The sequence below is a fragment of the Hyaena hyaena genome, unplaced genomic scaffold, assembly GCF_003009895.1.
Source record: "Hyaena hyaena isolate Hyena2069 unplaced genomic scaffold, ASM300989v1 scaffold_219, whole genome shotgun sequence".
NCBI classification, from domain to species: Eukaryota; Metazoa; Chordata; class Mammalia; order Carnivora; family Hyaenidae; genus Hyaena; species Hyaena hyaena.
In genome coordinates, this window is record NW_024080850.1 from 1353644 (window position 1) to 1376271 (window position 22628).

Genomic DNA, 22628 nt, shown 5'->3' on the forward strand with positions numbered 1-22628 from the left:
TGGGATGGATGAGCAGAAAGGGCCTGGGCCACTGCTGGAGAAGCTCAGCTTTGCCGGATGCTGGAGCACACAGGACACCCCAACCCAGGGTCGGCCCCCGTGTTTACCTGCAGGATCTTCTGAGTGGCAGAGAGAGCAGGCAGAAGGCAAGGAACAGCAGAAGAGCAGAGGGCAAAGGGAGAGGAGGAGCCTGGGCCTGGAGGTGTTTAGAGCAGCTCTGCTTCGGCGCCCAGGGCTAACTGAGCCGCGCACCACCCAAGATCCTCTACCCCACCTGTAGTCTCTTTAGCTGCCTGGCACCTTTGCCTGCTGACCCCCCTCATGCCCCTGCCCGGCAGGGAACCAGGGGAACGCCCTCTGGGTTTGGATCTGCCTTGCTGGGGCGACAGCAGCCTCACCTGCAGCTGACAGGCAGCAACCAGAGTCTCCTGGACGTTGCTTAGGCTGAGCTCCAACTCAGAGGTGTAAATGAAATGCAGGATTTGGCACATGGCATTATAGGACACGCCGTGGATCAGGACCTCTTCCTGCTCCATCTCCTTCAATCCTCCAGCAAACATTCCTCTGCAAAGTAAAAACATGAAATGGTGATGTCATTTCAATATATTACCAATCAGGATGCCAGCCCAGAGTGCAAAGAGTGAAAGCACCCACAGCAGGGGCCAGGCTGAACCAGCAGTGATGTGCAACAGAACTTCAGCTCGCTCTGTGCTCTGAGCACTGACTCTTGCCACAGAAGGGGCCACAAACTCCTGACCAAATCTGGGCAGCCACCCTAGAAATCACCATCATGGGCTGCGAGGTGTCACGAATGAGCCTCTTGGGAATAGGGACAATGTCCAGCTTGATTTCTGCTGCATCCACGGTACACTTCCAGGATCATAGCAGCAGCCCAGGGCATGTCATGAAAGAACAGATAAGGGAAAATAATAAATCATTCCATTCAAAATATATTAACCAAGCGCCTAACTATACCAATCAGAGTCAAAGGTGTAACAGTCAAGTGTAAGATTCCTACTTACGTGGAGAGTTTGCTGCTAGGGAAGACAGCAAGTAAAGAATAAGGCATTTCTGGCAAACCATGAGAGACTCTTGAATGCGGAGAACAAACTGAGGGCAGATGGGTGTGGGGGGGAGGGGGGAGATGGGCATGGAGGAGGGCACCTGTGGGGATGAGCACTGGTGTTATATGGAAACCAACTTGACAATAAACTATTAAAAAAAAAAAAAGAATAAGGCATTTCTGAGTGAGGAAATGCTAGGAAGAAACACACTGGGCATCTGATCTAGGAGCGTCCAGCTGGGAGAGGGGAGCAGGTGGACATTGCTGAAGAGCAGAGACAGGCTAGCTCTCAGGAACTGAGATGGGGCTGGCTGGCACCTCACCAGCCAGTAGAAGGCATTCCAGGCAGAGGAGACGGGTGCCAAAGTCCTGGGGCGGGATGAGTTCAGTAAACAAGGCAGCCAGGCCAGGGCAAGGAGGAACCGAGCAGGTGACTCAGGGCCAGGTCACGCTTCCCCCAGGTCAAGACTGAGCCAGGATTAAAATCCAAGCGTAAGGAGGCACCTTCAGGGGTCAGGAAATTTTACGCAGGAGAGTGGTAGGAGGGGACTTTTCAGGCAGAGGGTTTCTGCAGGCCTGGGGTGGGCCTAGTGGAAGAGAGAACATGCTAAAGGACAGAATCTAGGAGAGCACCGGAGGAATCAGGGCCTTTGGGTAGGTTCGCTGGGCTGACGGAAACTTGGGAAGAACGGGGCCAGAGAGCACAGTCACCATCGGTGGGATGCCTTTGGGGCATCCCGGGGGAAGCCAGTTAGTTAACTGTTCAGAGGGAAGAGGCTGATGGTCAGGGAAGACAGGGGAGGCGGCAGAGCCTGAAATATGACAGTAAGTAACATAGAGAGGACAGAGTAGCTATTTTTTACCTTTTGTTTATTTTTCAGCTAGGTAAATTATATGCGCAGTACATGGCTTAAAAAGTACACGGCTTAAAATAAAACCCAGGGTAAAAGTCTCCCTCTTGCCCTTCCTCCTCTGCTCCAGGCCATCAGTCCCTCTTCCCAGGGCAGCCCTACGCTCAGAGGCAGTCCAGGCATGCACCTTATGTTCTACATCACGTTCTGATTTAACACTGCCATGTTGGAAATGGCTCCTTCCTGGTACACACAGGGCAGCCCCTCTTCCTGGAAAGGCTATCAGGTTGACTTAACGCTCTTGCTGCTGGGATACACCTGGGCTACTTCTAATCTCCCATCATGTCACCAGATGTATGGTCTTACCCCCATCACATTTTGCTTGTGCCTGCCAGGATTCTTATGAAAGCAATTGCTGGGACACAGGGTTTATATACGTTTATACTTTGATAGTTCTGCCTACATACTAACAATCTTCTAAAGGAGAAATCCTATAATGAACAAGACAAATAATCTCGTCAAATGTTTAAGTGCTATTTCTTCTTCCTCTTCTCTTTCTTTTTTTTTAGTAAGCCCTACACCCAATATAGGGCTTGAACTCAGGACCTAGAGATCAAGAGTCATATGCTCTTCTGACTTAGCCAGCCAAGGGCTCCTTAAAGTGTCGTTTCTATATTCTTTTCTGAACAGTCCAGATTTTTTGTCCATTTTCTACTAGACTCTGTCTTGTTAAGTTGAAAAATCTGCCCTTTATTGGATGAGTTGAAATTCTTTTTTCTACCTCAGATCTTTTGATTTTATGGTGCTTTTTGTCATGGAGAAGTCTGTCTGTTTTGAATACAAACTTCTCATTTTCTTTTTTTTGCCTGTGAGTTTTATGCCAAACTAGGAAGGCTTTTCCCTATGAGGGAAAAACATTAAAAACATTTATCCAGGGTGTCTGGGTGGCTCAGTCAATTAAGCATCTGACTTTGGCTGAGGTCATGATCTCACAGTTCGTGGGTTCAGGCCCCGTGTTATGCTCTGAGCTGACAGCTGGGAGACTGGAGCCTGCTTTGAATTCTGTGTCTCCCTTTCTCTGCCCCTCTCCCACTTGTGCACCCTCTCTCTCTCTCAATAAATAAATAAACAAACATTAAAAATAAAACAAACAGGCACCTGGGTGGCTCAATTGGTTAAGCGTCCAACTTCTGGTCAGGTCACGTTCTCGAGGCTCCTGACTTTGAGCCCCACATCAGGCTCCGTACTAACAGCTCAGAGCCTGGAGCCTGCTTCAGATTCTGTGTTTCCCTCTCTACCCCTCCCCTACTCACGGTCTGTCTCTCTTTCTCAAAAATAAACATAAAAAATAAATAAGTAATTTTTAATGTTTATTTACTTTGTGGGGGGGAAGGGTAGACAGAGCGTGGGACAGAAGATCTGAAACAGGCTCTGTGCTGATAGCAGAGAACCTAACGCCGGGCACGAACTCACAAACTGTGAGATCATAACCTGAACTAAAATCAGACACCCAACCAACTGAGCCACCAGGTGCCTCAGGTCTCTTGGTATTTTTACTAGGAATGCATTACACGTCTAGACTGACACAGAAAGAGCTAGCATCTTTGTGATGGACATGATGGGCTCTTCCCTCTCACAAGCCAGCCTCTGGGTCTCTCTGCAAGTCTTGCAGGTCACCTGCTCACAGAACTGACACTCACATGTTACATTTAATTCCTAGATATTTTACTCCACACATACACCTTCTGGGTGCTTTCCCGTCCTCCGTGGTACTGACTCACTCTTTGGGGTCTCCATGCATTGTGTGGACCTTGACTAGATCCTGAATGGAGAGAGGATGGAGGAGATGGAAAACTAGGGAAATCTAAATATGAACAACACCAGATAAAATTATGGAATGGCTGTAAATGTTCTTAGATTTACAATGGTACTAAATATATGCCAGAGAAGGCCCTTATTCTTAGAAGTGCAATAAAGTATTTCCAGTTAAAACTGTCATATCTGCAACTTACTCTGAAGCGAACATGTAAAATGTTAACCAACGAATCTAGGCAAAGGGCACAGGTGTTCACTGACCTTGCAGCTTTTCTATATGATTGACATCTTTCAAAATAAGAGGGGGGGGAGGCCAAAAGAAAAATAAAATATGTATGTACTTCTTCTGGTTGTGTTGTTTTTAACCCAAAATGGATGCTTAATTATTTATCATAGTCTTGTCACTCTTCTGTACACTGAAATTATGTCAAATAAAAACTTAAAAAGGGGAAAGACTTTTAAAATGATGTCCATACCTCATATCTATTAGGATGGTCCACTACCAGAAAAAGAAACAGAAACAAAAAAAAACAAAAAGAAAGTAACAAGTGTTGGAGACAAGACAGAGAAATGGAACCCTGCTGCACTGTGGGCAGGAAGGTTAAACTGATGGCAGCTGCTATGGAAAACTGCATGGCAATTCCTCAAAAAATTAAAAATAGAATTAACATATGACCCAGCAATTCCAATTTTGGGTACATATCCAAAAGAATTGGAAGGAAGGTGTCAAGAAGGTATTTGTACATCCCCAGTCAAAATAGCGTTATTCCCAACAGCCAAAACGCAGAAACAACTCAAGTATCCATTGAGAAATGAATGGATTAACAAAATGGTATATTCATACAATGAGATATCGGTCAGCCTTAAAGAGGAAGGAAATTCTAACACATGCTACACCATGTTTGAAACTTGAGAACATTATGCTAAGTGAAAAAAACCAGTCCCCAAAGGACAAATATATATATGAGTCCACTTACAAAAAGTTCTAGAGGGATGCCTGGGTGGTTCAGTAAGTTAAGCATTCAACACTTTGTTTGGCTCAGGTCAGATCTCAAGGTTCACGGAGCTCCACGCTCAGTGGAGCTTGATTGGGTTTCCCTCTCTCCCTGCCCCTCCCCATACTTGCGCGTGTGTGCTCAAAATAAACGTAAAAAAAAAGTTCCTAGAATAGTCAAATTCATAGAAACAGAAAGTGAAATGGTGGGGCTGGGAGGAGGGTTATGGAAAGCCATTGTTTCATGAGTGCAGAATTTGATTTTTGTGAGATGAGAAAGTTCTAGAGACCTCTTCCACAACAGTGTGAATACACTTAACACTACTCAACTGTACTCTTAAAAACGGTTAAGATGGTTTGTGCCTGGGTGACTCAATTGGTTAAGTGTTTGACTTCAGCTTGGGTCATTATCTCTCAGTTTAGGTTCATATCTCACGTTAGGCTCTCTGCTGTCAGCTCAGAACCCGCTTTGGATTCTCAAGTCTCTCTCCCTCTCTCTGCCCCTCCCCTGCTTGCATGCACATGCACACACACTCTCTTTCAAAAATAAACAAACATTAAAAAAATGGTTAAGATGGTAAATCTTATCATATGTGTTTAGAATCGCAGCAGGGGACCAAGAAAATAAGTGCAGGGCATGAACACCACAGAACTCTGCAGAATCATAATGAGGGCTGTCCCCACTGATAGGATATCATAACCAGATATCTAATAAGCTCCCTCTGATGTCCAGTGAGGAACATTCCCTACAGGAGCTTGTTCAGGCCCCCAGATCCCTGGTCCGAACCCTAGGAGCCAAGGGTGTTCAGAATTCAAAAGGTTTCAACTGGAGAAACACTGCACCCATGCCATGTATGATGTCACATCCCTGCAGGGCCTAGATCAGTATCTCATATCCAAACTCCTTAATATTTCCAAGTATACCGAGTGGGATAAAAATAACCTCATATCAGTTTAGGGCAGGTTTTGTAGTCAGTAAATCTGTACCAAAATTAAAAAAAACAAAAACCAAAAAAACCTCATAAAAAAAAAGGCAACATGGGAGAACCCAGTTTCCCCCATCCCCCCACAAAATCAACCACCAGACAGCTATGAACTAACCAAAACAGCTCTAGGAAACCCCCTAAACACATTTATGACAGTTATGGCAATATGGAACAAAACACCAGAACAAAAGAATTTGTCAATTTCAGGGCCAGTATTGCAAAAAGAAACAGCCTATGGATGAACAGGAACTTCTGAAAATAGTTACCATGGTGGGGGAGAGGGAGGGGGGAGATGCTATGGAAGGGTAGGGGTAAAGCAGTGCTTTCAACATTCCCCCCTCCCCACACACACATATTTAAAAGTATTTTAGCTGTGGGAATGGAGGCTGATGTCTGTGGAGGGGCTACATGCAAGGTGGCCTTTGAGCGATTAAGTAAGGGCGACTTCCACTACAAGAAAGATTCTCTGACATGGAAACAAAGCTTCCCTGGGCTAGGGTCTGCTGCTTTACAAGTGATGTTAGGGACAGTGAGGCTCTGGAGCTCTGTACTGAGGTCTCACTGAACACATCATGCTGTCATTCACAAACGAGCTGTAGTTTTCTTGGGTGCTGGCTAATCTGTCCAATTTTGATACCCATCTTACATAACTCTCTTTTAAAAATTTGGAAACTCCCGGGGCGCCTGGGTGGCTTAGTTGGTTAAGTGTCCGACTTTCGCTTAGGTCATGATCTCGCGGTTCGTGGGTTCGAGCCCTGCATCGGGCTCTGTGCTGACTGCCAGCTCAGAGCCTGGAGCCTGTTTCAGTCTGTGACTCCCTCTCTCTCTGACCCTCCCCTGCTCATGCTGTCTCTCTCTCTCTCTCCTAGAAATAAATAAAAAACATTAAAAAAAAAATTTGGAAACTCCCTTCTCTTCCTCTGCTGAAAAAGTTTAAATCGCATTAGAGTTTGTTCATAAAAGGGATAACTCCCCAGGACGCGGCTGTGCTTCATGCTTCTGTGGAAAACAGAACTTTCTGTTTCAGGAATAAAGTTCTATCAACACACGCTTTCTAGAAAATCATCAATGTTATCCAAATTCTCAAAATCACAGGCACTGAGTTGAGTCAAGTTGACTCTTATAATTCACAGTATGGAAACAGGGAGGGATATATGATAAAATAAAAGGGATATATGACCTGAGGTCACATATAGGACAGAACACTTGAGCCACCTGACACACAGGGGTGGGAGCACAGGAATCAGCCCAGAAGAAGTACACAGGGCAAAGCAGGAGAGAGTTACGGGAGCCAAAAGATGAATACAATGGACAGCTCTTACCACAAGCCAAAAACCAAGACCGAAGATGCATGGTTTAGTCAATCCCTAAACCCTGCACAGAGTGCACACCAAAGGAGGCTTCCTGTAGGAGGCGCCTCCTAAGACCAGCCTGATCCAGGGCCATCCAGCTCTCTGGCCTCACGGGGTCAGAAGCCTCCTGCAGGGAGGAGCCAGCCCTGAGAGGCAGAGGCCAGGAAAAGATGCAAGACAGCAAGAGCAAGCTCCCCAGAGGAAGGCACACCTTACCTGGGCCCAGAAGAGATCGCTGCAGGGCAGGAAAGGCAGAGAAGGGCAGCACTGCTGAATAATAGGAAAAGCAGCGGCACGAAAGCCTGCCTATGTCTGCCCTAGGCCACCATTGATCATGCTCTTTATAAACTCCTTCTGCAGAACAGGAGGGACTTATGCCATGAAAAAAATATTCCACTCAATCTGGGGCGTCTGGCTAGATCAGTTGGTGGAGCGTGTGACTCTTGATCTCAGGGTCATGAGTTCAAGCCTCATGCTGGGAACAGAGATTCCTTAACGAACAAACAAACAAAAACCCCAAGAACTATAACCAATACTTGAAGGTGAAACAATCAAACAGAATCAGAGCTGGAATGGGAATCGGGTAGCCATGGCTGGGGCTCACTCCTGAGCCTCGTCTCACAAGGACGCAACGAGGGCAGTGGCACCAATTCTTCCCAGTGTGCCAATGGCTGGGATGGGTCATGCAAGAAGCCAGGAGAAACCCCAAGGGACCAGGAACACATGGGGGAAGGAGGAAAGTCAGAGGCTTAGGCCCTCAAGGTGAGAGGGTGTGGGCCAGAAGGTCAATGGCCAGGAAAGGGGCATAAAGGCACAACTTCTCACATCATATGGCTGTGTGGACAGTATATATACAGTACTGACCACTCAGCCTTGGGCTTGGCACCCACTCAGGTGGGCTTCTAGCCAGCCTTACAAGAACACCACTGGGGGAGGGAGGCACTGAAAGGCTAAAGTATGAAGTGCCACAATATCTTTAAAAAGGTATGTATGGGGCGCCCAGGTGGCTCGGTCAGTTAAGCACCTGACTCTTGATTTCGGCTCAGGTCATGATCCCAGAGTCATGAGATGGGGCCCTGTTGTCAGGCTCTGCACTGGGTGTGTGTGTGGGTGTGTGTGTGTGTGTGTGTGAGAGAGAGAGACGAGAAAGGAAATATGGCAAAATGTTAACAACGGGTATTAAGGTGTCTGTAATATTCTTTCAACTTTTCCACAGACCTGAAATTTTTCAAAATGAAATGTTGGGGGAAACCAGAGTAAAAGAGGAAGAAAATGTGTTTTATACCAAGATATAGAAAATTCATTTTATAATATAAAATAAGTAAAGTCAAACATTGACTTTTTTTTTTTTAATATTTTTTTATTTATTTCTAGGAGAGAGAGAGCGTGAGCAGGGGAGGGTCAAAGAGACAGGGAGTCACAGACTGAAACAGGCTCCAGGCTCTGAGCTGGCAGTCAGCACAGAGCCCGACGCGGGGCTCGAACCCACGAACCGCGAGATCATGACCCAAGCGAAAGTCGGCCGCTTAACCGACTAAGCCACCCAGGCGCCCCATCAAGCATTGACTTTTAAATAAAATTGGAAAAGGGGGGCTACGACTGGCTGATTCAGTCAGAAAAGCATGCGACTCCTGACCTCGAGGTTGTGAGTTCAAGCCCTGTGTTGGGTATAGAGATTACTTAAAAATAAATAAATAAACTTAAAAGAGAAATAGGAAAAAAGAGAATGTGCCCCCAAAATGGGAGAGCTGAAAGAAAAACAGATTTGAGGGGCATCTGGGTGGCTCAGTCGGTTAAGTGTCCAACTTCAGCTCAGGTCATGATCTCACGGTTCGTGGGTTTGCACCCTGTGTCGGGCTCTGTGATGAAAGTTTGGAGCCTGGAGCCTGCTTCGGATTCTGTGTCTCCCTCTCTCTCTGCCCTTCCCTTGCTCGTGCTCTGTCTCTCTCTCTTTCAAAAATACACAAACATTTTGAAGAAAGAAAAGAAAAACAGATCCGAAAACCCCTCTGGCCCCATTCTCTGTTGGGGAGTCATCACAAGCAGTGGGAAAAGCTTGGGGAGAAGCAGGGGATTTGGCGGCTCCTGGCTGGTCCCTGCCACCAGGTCACTGTGGGTACCAGCATGACTACCTAGTGGAGCCAGGATTATCTGTTACCTTACTCGTAAGAACAGAACATGTGACGTAACTCACCTGAAGTAATCGCAGGACGCGGCCAGCAGGATTCGATGCGCTTCGATGTGCCTCCCCTCTACCACCAGCACCACATCGAAGAGGATTCCACTGTCCCGGAGAGCCAGCAGCCCCCGGAGCAGAGCCTGAGAGTGCTGTGCACTCCGGTAGGTGTTGTTGACACAATGTGGGTGTGAGGGCTGCACAGGCAACTTGCATAGCTGAGTGAACTCCTGCTCCTCCGCCATCCTGACCACCACACCAGACCTCACCACTGCGGCTGTCAGCTGGCAAGACAGAGGGGACAGGGAATAAGCCACAGAGGCGACACCACGCAGTACACAGACTGGCCAGCTCTGCTCCCCTAAGTGGCACCTGCTGCTCCTGGCACTTTGGATCCTCCCACCAGCACACCTGTGCTTCCCCTGTGATCTTTTTTTTTTTTTAACGTTTATTCAGTTTTGAGAATGAGAGACAGAGAACGACTGGGGGAGGGGCAGAGAGAGGGAGACACAGAATCTGAAGCAGGCTCCAGGCTCTGAGCTGTCAGCACAGAGCCCGATGAGAGGCTCAAACTCACGAATACTTGAGATCATGACCTGAGCCCAAGTCCGGACGCTTAACTAAATAAGCCACACAGGCGCCCCTCCACTATGGTCTTAAACCCCTGAATTCCCTCTACCTTCCCACTGCTCATCTGAACCTGGGGCTTCCTTTCCTGATGATCTGTGCCCCTTTATCTCCAAGATTCTTCATTAAATTTTATGTCTTTTAGCATCTCTGGGTAACAGAAGGGTTCTGGAGATAGACTGAACTCTGGGCCCTGGCCCTGCCACAGACTCACTGCATGATCCTCAAATAAAAAAGAGGGAAATAAAGGCACTTCGCCTGTTGGGGAAGCCTAAAACTGGTAAACAATGAATATAAAGTACCAGCACAGAACAGGTTCTCAAGAGCTTTTCCTCTCTGCCATTAAGAAAGAATAAACCAAAGGGGCGCCTGGGTGGCTCAGTTGGTTAAGTGTCTGACTTCAGCTCAGGTCATGACCTCACGGTTTGTGGGTTCAAGCCCCGCATTGGGCTCTGTGCTGACAACTAGCTCAGAGCCTTGAGCCTGCTTTGGATTCTGTGTCTCCCTCTCTCTCTGACCCTCTGCTCGCGCTCGCTCTCTTAGAAAACAAAAACAAACAAACAAACAAAAAAACCGCTACAAAAATAATTAAAAAAAGAAAGAACAAACCAAGAAAGAACAAACCTGGGGCTACTGGTGGCTCAGCTGGTTAAGTGTCCTACTTCAGCCAGGTCATAATCTCATGGCATAAACTCATGAATTTAAGCCCTGCATCAGTCTCCATGCTGACAGCTCAGAGCCTGGAGCCTGCTTCAGATTCTGTGTCTCTACCTCTCTCTGCCCCTCCCCCACTCATACTCTGTCTCTCTCTCAAAATATGAATAAACATTTTTTAAAATTTTTTTTAAAAAAGGAGAGACAGAAAGTACAAAATTGGGTTCCATCATGTAGAATGGATGCATAAAAATGACAACAGACCTGAGTGGTGACCAGGAGACCCAGAGGAGGTTCCAGGATTTGTCTTTTCTTTCTTTTCTTTTTTTTTAAATTTTTTAATGTTTTATTTATTTCTGAGAGAGAGAGAGACAGCATGAGCAGGGGAGAGTCAGAGAGCAAGGGAGATACAGAATCCGAAACAGGCTCCAGGCTCCGAGCTGGCTGTCAGCACAGAGCCCAACGCGGGGCTCAAACCCACAAACTGTGAGATCATCACCTGAGCTGAAGTCAGACGCCTAACCGACTGAGCCACCCAGGCGCCCCGAGGATTTGTCTTCTTTCATCAAATTCTGAGTCAAGCACAGTAACTTCAACTAGACCTGCTGCATTCAAGATCATCTGCATCATGTTTTTAACTCAAGCTTACTTTGTAGTAATTGAGTCAGCATGTTCAAAACATGCACACTGATAGGAGTTGGAGCCTCAGAAACCCAGTCAGTAAAACAAACCTACCTCAAACGCTTGGGACACTCACTCTGAGTTAGGGGAGCACCTAGTCCTGCACTGTGCTGTGGGATGGAGCTATACACTCTCCAGGCCACAGCACTGTCACACCTAGTCAGTAGGCAGGAGTCCAAGGGTCCCCAGCCACATCTGCCTCCCACCTACCACTATTCCACTATCCCCTCCCCCAAATTAGTTTCTTCTTCAATTCCCTGTACTGTATCTTTAGGAGAAAAAATTATAGGGGTGACTGGCTGACTCAGTCATGCAATTCTTAATCTCAGGGTTTTGAGTTCAAGCCCCCTATTAGGGCATGGAGTCTACTTTAAAAAAAAGAGAGAATAAAAAAGAAAAATAGATTCTACTATAAAACTTGCCAAAAGAGGCCTCCCTCCTCACTACTAGAGGTCAAGAGCACCCCTTGCTACTGCCTCCCCCTCCCATTCCCCACTCCACCTGATTGCTCCAACTCATTGCTGTTTCCCATCCGACATGCTCAATTCCCCTCTGTACTGGCTCCCTCAACGTACCTCCTGGATTTGGAACCTTCACCCACCCACTCCTTCCTTCCCACCCTGGACTGGCTCATACACAGCCGGGACCAAGGGATATCCCCCGTTAACCACCTCTCCTGACCTGAAATGCTACCTCGTGGCAATGCCCTCTTTTCTGATCTCTTCCCTCAGCCAACAATTCTATCCCAGCCCTCCCTCTCTTTCCCAAGAATCTACCCTATGTTCCCCAAAACAATACTCTGGCTTCTCTTCAGATCATATATATCTTCAACCTTTTGCCAAATGCACCTCCAGCTCACTGCCTAATCCAGCTAGCAACCTTCTCCACGGGTCTAGTTTTCTTGTTCATACAGCCACCATCTCCACGTCAGAAACCTCAAGGTTTCAATGTTCTTTGATCTTTGTTCCTTTTTATACCTTGTGCCCCATCAGAGCCTCTAGTTCTGATTCCTTCTCTCCCATCTCAGACGCCCATCCACTTAGTCCTCCATGACCACCACTCTGGGTCTGGTTTGCTTCCTCTCGTCCCATCCTCCTGAGTTCCCTGCACTCAGACTGCAGGAGTCCCCAAAAGCCCAATGAATATACTAACTGGCTCCTCAAGCACTGGCTCCCCACTGCCTTCTGCTTAGGTCTCTCCACTATCTGGCTCAAAATGTTCCTTCCCCTCTACCGTCACTAGTCCTTAGACCAAAAGGGACATGTGTCATCATCCTCTGAACACTTTCACACTCACACCTAGGCCTGTCTCTTTATAACCCCATATTGGTCAAGGCCTAGCTTGATCACTTCTCCCTCTGTCACTGTATCAAGACCATGACAGGCATGCTCCATCGCTGCAGCTGTTCTATCTACTCACCAGCTAAGGCTTTAGCTCACCCACATCACAGAACCCCATGGCAGTTTGTACCACTTGCTTATCAAATGATTTTGGGCACCTAGCTCATTATCTCCAAGCCTCAGCTTCCTTCTCACTACCATGACCATCAGGGAGTCAAGAGGGCCTCCTTCTCTAGCAGTAGCAGTGGGGACCGACTGCTCCAACAGACATGGGTCCCCAGTGAGTCCCCGCCCTCTGTGAGCCCATTAGCACTTCTGCCCCTTTGGGAAGGAATCGATGGGAGCTATACTTACTACAAGTGCAGAACACGGTACCATGAGAAGACTGCCTCCTTGGGCAAGCAAAGCACATTTACCAAGCACAATTAAGGGACTAAGCTAGGAGCTTGAGGGCAGTCTGAAGAAAAATGAACCATTTCCTGCTCTGAAGGAGCAAAGCTTAGAGCCTTGTTCATAAAACAAGCTTGGCCATGACCAAAACGTCAATCCTCAGAGAAATGGATGCTGCAGCACAGTGAGCCGACAAAACACTAGACATCAGTTAAAATGGGCAAACTAGGTGTGCCTGGGTGGCTCAGTCAGTTAAGTATCTGACTTCGGCTCAGGTCATGATCTCGTGGTTTGTGGGTTTGAGCCCCACATCGGGCTCTCTGCGTCAGGACAAAGCCCGCTTAGGATCTTCTGTCTCTTTCTCTCTTTCCCTTCCCCACTTGTACTCTCTATAGTTCAAAAATAAACATTTTTTAATTTTTTTTTTTTTGTTTTATTTTATTTCTAGGAGAGAGAGAGAGACAGCGTGAGCAGGAGAGGGTCAGAGAGAGAGGGAGTCACAGACTGAAACAGGCTCCAGGCTCTGAGCTGGCAGTCAGCACAGAGCCCGACGCGGGACCCAAACCCACGAACCGCGAGATCATGACCTAAGCGAAAGTCGGACGCTTAACCGACTAAGCCACCCAGGCGCCCCATAAAATAAACATTTTTTAAAAATGGGCAAACTAGACCTCAAGCTACAGTCACCAACATGGAGAAATCTCAAAGCCACACCAAGGAACAAGCACACCACAGAATATAGTAGAGAGAGTGTGAAAACACACAGAATACCATTCAATTTTACTTATACACAGGTGTTATAGTATAAGATAGTATAGACACATTAAAGGAATTCAGGATGACGATTATCTCCAGCAAGGAAAAAAGGAAATGTTTTCTTTCTTTAAAACAAACAAACAACAAGTAAAACAAAATATTAGGATCTGATAGGGAGAGGTGGGTAAGTTACTTTTCTGTATTGAAATATTTCGACATTTAAAAATTGCATGCTCAACCTTATTTTTAATATGTTCACGTGATTCAAATTCAAAAGGACAAAAAGCCATATTGTGAAACTTAACATTTCCCTCCAACTTATGCCCCAACCAGATCCTCTCCCAGAAGAAAACTACTATTCTACCTTCCCTTGGGGGGTGGGGGGGAGAATCTATGGATTCAAAGGCAAGTCTGTAAATCTACCCCATTTCCACCCTTTATGAACTTCTACATATGAAAACTTAATATCCCCCCACAGTTAAATATGGATAACCATATTTAACCAATCCTTTTCAGAGAGACATCTGGGTTTCCTCCAATTGTTTGCTTTTGTAAACAGTTATACACTGAAAATCCTTTAGATTTATGTGCCACATATGTAGCAGTTATCTAAGGAAAATGTTCTAGATACAGAACTGTTGGATCATATTTATTTTAATGAATATTTGTCATTGTAAGGCATACTGCCAAATTGCCCTCTACAGAGGTTATACTACTTTATTCTCCCACCAGCAAAATATGAGAACCTGATTCCAACCACCGTCTAGCCCACCAATAGCATTTCTTTTCACACTTTGTTGAATTAGATGAAAACAGCATTTCAGGGGTGCCTGGGTGGCTCTGTGGGTTGTGTCCAACTTTGGCTCAGGTGATCTAGCAGTTTGCAGGTCTGAGCCCCCAGTCAGGGCCTCCGCTGCCCTCTCTTCCTCTCTCTCTGTCCCTCCCCCACTTGTATAAGCCCACACATGCTCTCACTCTCTCACTCTCAAAAATAAACAAACATCAGGGCATCTGGGTGGCTCAATTGGTTGAGCCTCCGACTTCACCTCAGGTCATAGTCTTGTGGTCTGCGGGTTGGAGCCCCGCATCGGGCTCTGTGCTGACAGCTCAGAGCCTGCAGCCTGCTTCAGATCCTGTGTCTCCCTCTCTATCTGGCCCTTCCCTGCTCATGCTCTGTCTCCCTGTGTCTCTCAAAAAAAAAAAAATAAACGTTAAAAAATTAAAACACACACACACACAAAACATTAAAAAAGAAAGAAAGAAAAAGATAAACAGCATTCCACAGTGTAATTATATTTTGGTAACTGACAAAACTTCAGAAAATAAAAAGTTAAGTCAAATGCAACACTTCTTTTGGGATTCCTTTCCCAGGCCACTCTTTATTTGAATGTTCTTGGGAGCCCACTTGGTGTCACCTTCTTTCTCCTATTCATTTTGCAGATGTTATTCTATCATGAAGCTCTTGCCTAGATTAAGTTCCCTCTGGCTCCACAGCATTTCTGATTCCACTCATCACAAGCAAGTTCCCTCCATTCTGTGTTGTTCAAAGTTTTTGAGGTGAGCAGGGAAGGAAGCTTTATGTCCCAAATTGAAAACATAAAATGCTTTTTTATGGAACTCATGGATGAGAGTCAAAAGCATTTTCAAAGAATTTTCAACTCAATACCATTCAAAAAAATATTTTTTAATGTTTATTTGAGAGAGAGAGAGAGTCAACGAGCACACACAGAAGCAGGGTAGGGGCAGGGACAGTAGGAGACAGAATCCAAAACAGGCTCCAGGCTCCAAGCTGTCAGCACAGAGCCCGACGCTGGGCTGGAACCACCAGAACTGTTAGATCATGACCTGAGCCCAACTCGGGTACTCGACGGACTGAGCTACCCAGGTGCCCAACTCAACACCATTCACTGAGCAGGCACCCCTCAGTTCTCTGTAGAGTCCCAAAACAGTGTCTGCACTCAATGAACCCCAATCCTTGGTAGCATGAAGGTCTGCAATAAAGGGAAAAGGGGCAGTCGGGAAGAGGAGAGGAGGGAGTGGGTACTAATTTCCAGAGTGCAGAGCTGTACAGGGCTGCCAACTCGGATGCGCTCCGTCCGACAGGAGTCTCCCAGAAAGCGGAGTTGGAGTATCTCGGCGCGCCAAACCTACGGCCCAGGCCCGGCCCCAGGAAGGCCCAGTGCGAAAGGGGCCCTGGGCATTAGGTGATGGCAACCCAGCGACTCCAGCCCGCCCAGGCTTGGAAATAATCAGAACCCGCGGTCGACGCTTCGGGACCCCGAGATTTTGCAATGACAGCGATCTCCGGCTTCTCTTAGGAAACCGTGAGAGCTAGCGAGGTTGGACTCCCTCGGCTGCAGCCCGCGGGCCCCCGATCCTGGGCCCGGGTGTGCTGCTGAGTAAATTGAGGCAGGCAGGCCAAGGTCCAAGGTCACACCAGGTGGCAGCAGTCCAGCCCCGCCCAGCCCGCCTGTTGCAGGATCCGCCCGCGCGCAGCGCCGAGGGTCGCGGCTAGGAAGGCCGCGCTCCGATCCGCCGCAGGTGCGCAGGTGACAGGCCTGCCCGAGGGCTCAGGGGCCGGCAGGTCCCACCTACAAGCGGAGGCCTGGTACCACTGCTAGCGCCAGCTACTCCCCGGACGGCGCCCGGGGGTCCCGCCCGCCGCGCCCCCGCCACGTCAGGCCGAGGGCTAGCCTCAGGCCGCCACTCCCGCGCCTCCGGCCCGCGCCTGCCCGTGTCCCCGCGCCCCCCGAGCTGCTCACCCAGGCCCAGCGGCCGCCCGCCGCCTACCGCCCGCTCTCCCAGTCGCCCGGCCCGCCCTGCCGGTGCCTCGCAGCTCACCTGGTGCCGCCGCAAGCCGAGGCCGCACTCGCGGGAGGCGGGGGCGGGGCGGGCAGGGGGCCGCGGGGCGGGGCCTCAGCGAGTCACGTGGCTGCGCTGCGCAAGCGCCGGGAGGGTGCGCACGAAGGCTGGGGGGCGCCTCACGGGGGGCTGGGGGGAGGGGCGCCCGGGCAGGAGGAGGGGCGCCGCCCCAGGCAGTTTTCCTGCTGGTGAGGAGCCCGTCGTGGCTCAGTGGAGAAAGGCTACAGCCGCCCGGGTGAACGTGCGTCTCTGCACCTGACATAGCTCCTGACACCTAGTGGGGCTGAACAAATGAATGAGTGAATAAATGGAGCAATGCCTTTTAGGGAGGGTCGCGACCCGTAAATCTATTTCCTCCTTCCTTCTCTCGTTTCATCTCTCCCTCGTTCTCTCACTTATTCATTCCCTCACTCATTCCTTCCATCCCTTTCCCCCTTTATTCCTTTCCTCCTCATTACCTCTCTGACTCATTCTGATTCATTCCATCTCACTTATTACTTCCTTCCCTCGCGGTCCCTTCAGGCCACAGTGCCCCTTGTTGATCGCCTGCCCTCTGCTGGATCTTGGGGAGAAGAGATGAACACGGGCAGAGTGAACGGGTATTTTCCTGTTTACTCAGATTCTGGACTAAATCCAATTCCCGTCCCAAAGGGCTACTCCCAGCCGTCTGCCAGGAGGCTCTTGGCGTTCATTTTTCTACTCCTCACCGACAAGAGTATCTTTGCCTCGGAGGCTCGTTTGTAATTGCCCTGTGCAGAGATTCCAGCCAGCAGAGCCTCCTGATAAAGTGGGATGTCCCACACTGGTGTAGATGAGAGGCGTTATGGAGGGTGGTGGAGCTGTGGTGGAAAGATGTGGCTAGGGATGGCTCACGGTTAAAAAGAAAGGTGTGGGGCACCTGGATGGCTCAGTGGGTTAAGTGTTCGGCTCAGGTCCTGATCTCAGGCTCATGGGTTTGAGCCCCTCTTGGGGCTCTGTACTGACAGCTCAGACCCTGGAACCTGCTTCAGATTCTGTCTCCCTCTCTCTCTGCGCCTCCCCTGCTCTCACTCACTCTCTCTCAAAGGTGAATAAACACTAAGGAAGGAAGGAAGGAAGGAAGGAAGGAAGGAAGGAAAGAAAGAAAGAAAGAAAGAAAGAAAGAAAGAAAGAAAGAAAGAAAGAAAGAAAGAAAGAAAGAAAGAAAGAAAGGTGTAGGGGAATGTAGAAGAGGAAAACAGGCACTGACCTCGCTAAGCCCACACCGCTGCCCAAGAGTCTAGACAAGGGCCAGGAGAGTAGGATCAGACTCCAGGACCAGAGGTTCCCAACGGGAGTGGGCTTCTGGGAAGGCTTTCTGGAGGAGGTGACCCCCTAGCTACACAATAGATTAGGATTCGGGGAGAATGGGAAAAGCATTCCAGGAAGGGGAGTGTCAGCAGAGGTATGAAGATGAGATCCAGAAGAATGGTCCAGAGGCCACCAGGAGTTTCTGACCCTGAAGGTAAAACGAAAGCAGACCTTACCTCTGGAGATGCAGGTGGATATGGCCCTGAGGGCAGCCTTCAGCCAGGGCTGGCAGATGCCAAGGTGGGTTGCAGACTCTGGACTAGAGGAGGCAGAGTATAGGGGCAGCAGTGAAGCTATAGCCACAGATGAGCAGGGAGTGCAGACAGGTTGGTGCTGGCTGGAAACCTGGGAAGGACCCAAGTTCCCCACTCCACATGAATGATGCATGAGGAAGAGTGAGCCCAAGAGATGGTGCGGAAAAATGAGGCTACCCACATCACAAGGACTTTGGAGCAAGAGCAGGTTTGGGGGTAAGAGTAGGCTCACTTTGGCCCCAGGCAGGGTAAGGAAACTGCACATGTTCAGCTAGGGACCTTTCAGCTTAGAGGTAAAGTCATGGACATATCATGCATTTCAGCCAGAGGTGATACACTGAACTAGCACATGTGTTATGAAAGGAGAGTGAGTTGAGGACAGAGTACGAGGCACATTGATGTTCCAGGGGACACTCAGAAAGCAGGAACCCATAGAGGAGACAGGGGAAGAGTAATCTCAAAGGCCCAGGTATGAGGGAGGCCCCAGAGGGGACAGGAGGCAAAGCCCCTGGATCTGCAACAGGAAGACCTTTGGTGTGTTCGCAGGAGCCCTTCCCTTGGAGTGGCAGAAGCCAGCTTCAGTGACAGGTGTGAAAGCAGAGGAAGATAGGGGATGACAGGAAGATGGCAGGGATGGGTCTGGCATCCAAAATACTGGACAGATGGGACGATAGCTTGAGAAGAGACTGAAGACAGCACCTTCAGGATGGAGGGAGAAGCTGGAGAGAATTAGAACGAGTGAAGGAGAGGAGTCCAGGAGCAAAGTGGGGTGCTGGCCAGGACTGAGAAGAGAGGACATTCCCCAGTCTTCCCAGAGCTAGAGCGACCATCATCTCAAAATGTACTCAGATCAGGGACTCCTGGGTGGCTCAGTTGCTTAAGTGTCCAACCCTTAATTTTGACTTAGGTCATGATCTCGCGGTTAGGGTTTGTCAGATCGAGCCCTGTGTGGGGCTTTGTGCTAACAATTGGGGCCTGCTTGGGATCTTCTCTCCTCGCTGCCCTTTCCACACACATGTGCTCTTTCCCTCTCAAAATAAGTAAACATTAATATATTTGTGTTAATATATTACATTACATTTATATTTATATCTTGGGGACCCTGGGTGGCTCAGTCGGTTAAGCATCCGACTTTGGCTCAGGTCATGATCTCACAGTTTGTGAGTTAGAGCCCTGAATCTGGCTCTCTGCTCTCAGCACAGAGCCTGCTTCAGATCATCTGTCCCTCTCTCTCTCTGCCCCTCCCCTACTTGCGTGTACGTGCACTTGGTCTCTCTCCTTCTCTCTCTCTATCTCTCTCTCTCAAAAATAAACAAACAGTGGGGCGCCTGGGTGGCTCAGTCGGATAAACGCCAAAACTCTTGATTTTGGTTCAAGTCATGATCTCATGGTTCCTGGGTTCAAGAGCAGAGCCTGCTTGGGAATCTCTGTCTCTTTCTCTCTCTGTCCCTCCACCCCCCAAAGTAAATAAACTTAAAATAATAAACATTAGGGGCGCCTGGGTGGCTCAGTTGATTAAGTGTCCGACTTCAGTTCAGGTCATGATCTCACGGTTTGTGGGTTCCAGCCCCGCGTCGGTCTCTGTGCTGACAGCCAGCTCAGAGCCTGGAGCCTGCTTCAGATTCTGTGTGTGTGTCTCTCTCTCTGACCCTCCCCTGCTCACGCTGTGTCTCTCTCCCTCCTTCTCTCTCAGAAATAAATAAAACATTAAAAATTTTTTAAAAAATAAACATCAGCGGTGGCTGGGTGGCTCAGTCGGTTAAGTTTCTGACTTCAGCTCAGGTCATGATCTTGTGGTCCGTGGTTCCAGCCCCACATCAGGCTCTTTACTGACAGCTCAGAGCCTGGAGCCTGCTTCACATTCTGTGTCTCCCTCTCTCTCTGCGCCTCTGTCGCTCTCTGTCTCTGTCTCTCAAAATAAAATAAAGACATAAAATTTTTTTAATTTAAAAAAACATTAAAAAAACTAAAAATATTATGTATACATATATATATATGGGCATATATATGTACATACCCAGATCAAGTGAGCAGATCCCCTACTGGAATATTCTAGAGGAGGGATGTGGCAAGATAAGAAGAAGCCCAAGAAGCTGTGATGTGCAGGATGTGTTTGCTTTATAGGTGATCCTCAATTCCCTGAGGGTACAAACTTCACCTCCTTTATGGCTATATTCCCAGAACTAAAACAGGGCTAGCATTCAATAGGTTCTAAGTAAATAAAAGTGGAGGGAATTGGTGAGAAATAAGCAGCTGAGAGATTGGTTAAAAACAATGGAAGACTTTGCAAGTTTCGACCCAATGGAAGATCTCAAAGGAAAAGCCAAACACCCTTGTCTGCTACACAATTTGATCACAGACATCCTAAACAAACAACAATTGAGGAAACATTCACAACAAACTTGAGAGCGAATACTATATAAAAAATTCATACAAAATAATAACAAAACATATCAACTTTGGTTGGTTGGTTAAGCGTTCCACTTTGGTTAAGGTCATGATCTCGTGGTTCATGAGTTGGAGCCCCACATCGGGCTCTCTGCTGACAGTGTGGAGCCTGCTTGGGATTCCTTCTTTCTCCCTCTTTCTGCCCCTTCCACACTCTTTCTGTCTCTCTGTCAAAATAAATAAATAAAAGTTAAAAATAAAAGATATTAGGAATTTCCAGTTAAGTGGAAATGGATGTGAATAGAAAATACTCAAAAGAGGATAAACAAATCATTTAATACCAGAGAGAATCATCAACATTAGTGAAAGAAACCCCCCCCACAATATTACAATAAATATACCAGTGAATGTTTTTGCAACACATATGATAGACAAAAGATTATTATGCAGAATATATAAGGACCTTCTAAGAATTGAGAATGAGAAAGTCAACCAGGCAGAAAAATGGTAAACGATATTTACTAGAAACTCACGGATAAAGAAGTCCCAGTGGCTATAAACAAAGGAAGTCAAGTTCAATTTCATAAATAATCAGGAAGTGCAAACAATACACCACATTTTCATACACTGTTAATGAAAAATTATTCTGACAGTTGTTAAAACAGTAAGGAAGACTATTCAGGAAGACTATTGCAATAGGGGTATGTCAAGAGAGAAAGAAAGAGATCAGGCTCACCCCTGAATACAGCAAAGGGAGTTGGGGATTTATAGCCAAAAAGCAGCCTGAGGGGACCAGTAGATGTAGATTACTAAAATTAGACATCAGGGTGGGGAGATTCTTGCTAAACTGGCCTACCAGGGTTATCAGAGCTGAAGGATGAACTTGACTAGATATCAAAGGGGGGGGGGGTGCTCCCTAAACTGATTGAGTAGAATTCTTTGCTAAGGCTGAGCTAGGCAGCCCAAGGGGGACTGAGGTTGAGGCCTGGTTGAGAAGAGGGCTCAGAGAAGCCTGACGAAAGTTCGGTTAAGGAGAGAGTCTCTTTGTCAACATCAGCATGGCAAATATAAAATAAAATGAGATCCAGTGTTGGTTGCTGAGGGTGAGAATATACATACATTGCTGATGAGAATGTAAATCAGAATGGCAAAATTGGAACATACAGTAGTTTTATTTATTTATTTTTAATTTTTATTTATTTCTGAGAGAGAGAGAGAGACAGAGACAAAGTGTGAGCAGGGGAGGGGCAGAGAGAGGGAGACACAGAATCCAAAGCAAATTCTAGGTTCTGAGCTGTCAGCACAGAGCCTGACGTGGGCCTGAACCCACGAACTGCGAGATCATAACCTCAGCCAAAGTCAAATGCTTAACCAACTGAGCCACCCAGGTGCCCCCATACAGTGGTTTTAAAATATATCTGCAAATTCTTTAACTCTCATGCCTTCAAAAGGTAAAGGCCAATCTTTCTCATTAACTGTGGGCTGTACTTAGTGACTGTGACTTCCAAGAAATAGCAGGAGGCAGAAAAAAAAGCCTGTGCTTTTCAAGGCCAGATCATATAAGGTGTTGCAGCTTCTGTCTTGCTCAGTCTGCAGGAAGTGAGCCACCATGTCCTGAAGACACTCAAGCAGCCCTAAGAGGCCTCCGCGGAGCTAAGACCTCTGTCAAAGCCAACCACTGGCTTACCAGATATGAGTGAGCTGTATCAGAGACGGATCCTCCAGTCTCTGCCAGACTATAGCCTTCGGAAGTCCCACATCTACCTGGAACCTCAAGACAGACTGATCCAGGACCTGGCTAACCCTCCCCAGAATTCCTGACCCATAAAAACTGTAAAAGATAGTAGGGTGACTGGGTGGCTCAGTCAGCTAAGTGTCTGACTTTGGTTCATGTAGTGATCTCACAGTTCATGGGTTCAAGCCCCACATCGGCCTCTGTGCTGACAGCTTAGAGCCTGGAGCCTGCTTTGGATTCTGAATCTCCCTCTCTCTCTGCCCCTCCCCCACTTGCGCTCCATCTCTCTCTCAAAAATAAATAAACGTTAAAAAAGTTTTGAGAAAACTGTGAAAGATAGTAAATGTTTATCACTGCTGTCATAAGCTGCTTGAG

The 22628-nt window shown here is 47.6% G+C and overlaps 1 protein-coding gene across 2 annotated transcripts in view; it reads right to left on the reverse strand.

Moving 5' to 3' along the window:
• KLHL22 (kelch like family member 22) overlaps nucleotides 1-16571 on the reverse strand; it is a 38682-nt gene extending 22111 nt beyond the window's left edge. The window contains exons 1-3 of one of the 2 annotated variants that reach the window (XM_039242923.1): nucleotides 16527-16571; nucleotides 9256-9521; nucleotides 399-564 (exon numbers count right to left, since the gene is read on the reverse strand). In XM_039242923.1, the coding sequence (XP_039098854.1) occupies nucleotides 399-564; nucleotides 9256-9482 (393 nt within the window). In that variant the 5' untranslated portion in view covers nucleotides 9483-9521; nucleotides 16527-16571. Of the gene's footprint in view, nucleotides 1-398; nucleotides 565-9255; nucleotides 9522-10782; nucleotides 10824-16526 lie in introns of those variants that run through there. The other variant, XM_039242924.1, reaches the window with a different exon arrangement.
• Nucleotides 16572-22628: the final 6057 nt, after the last annotated feature.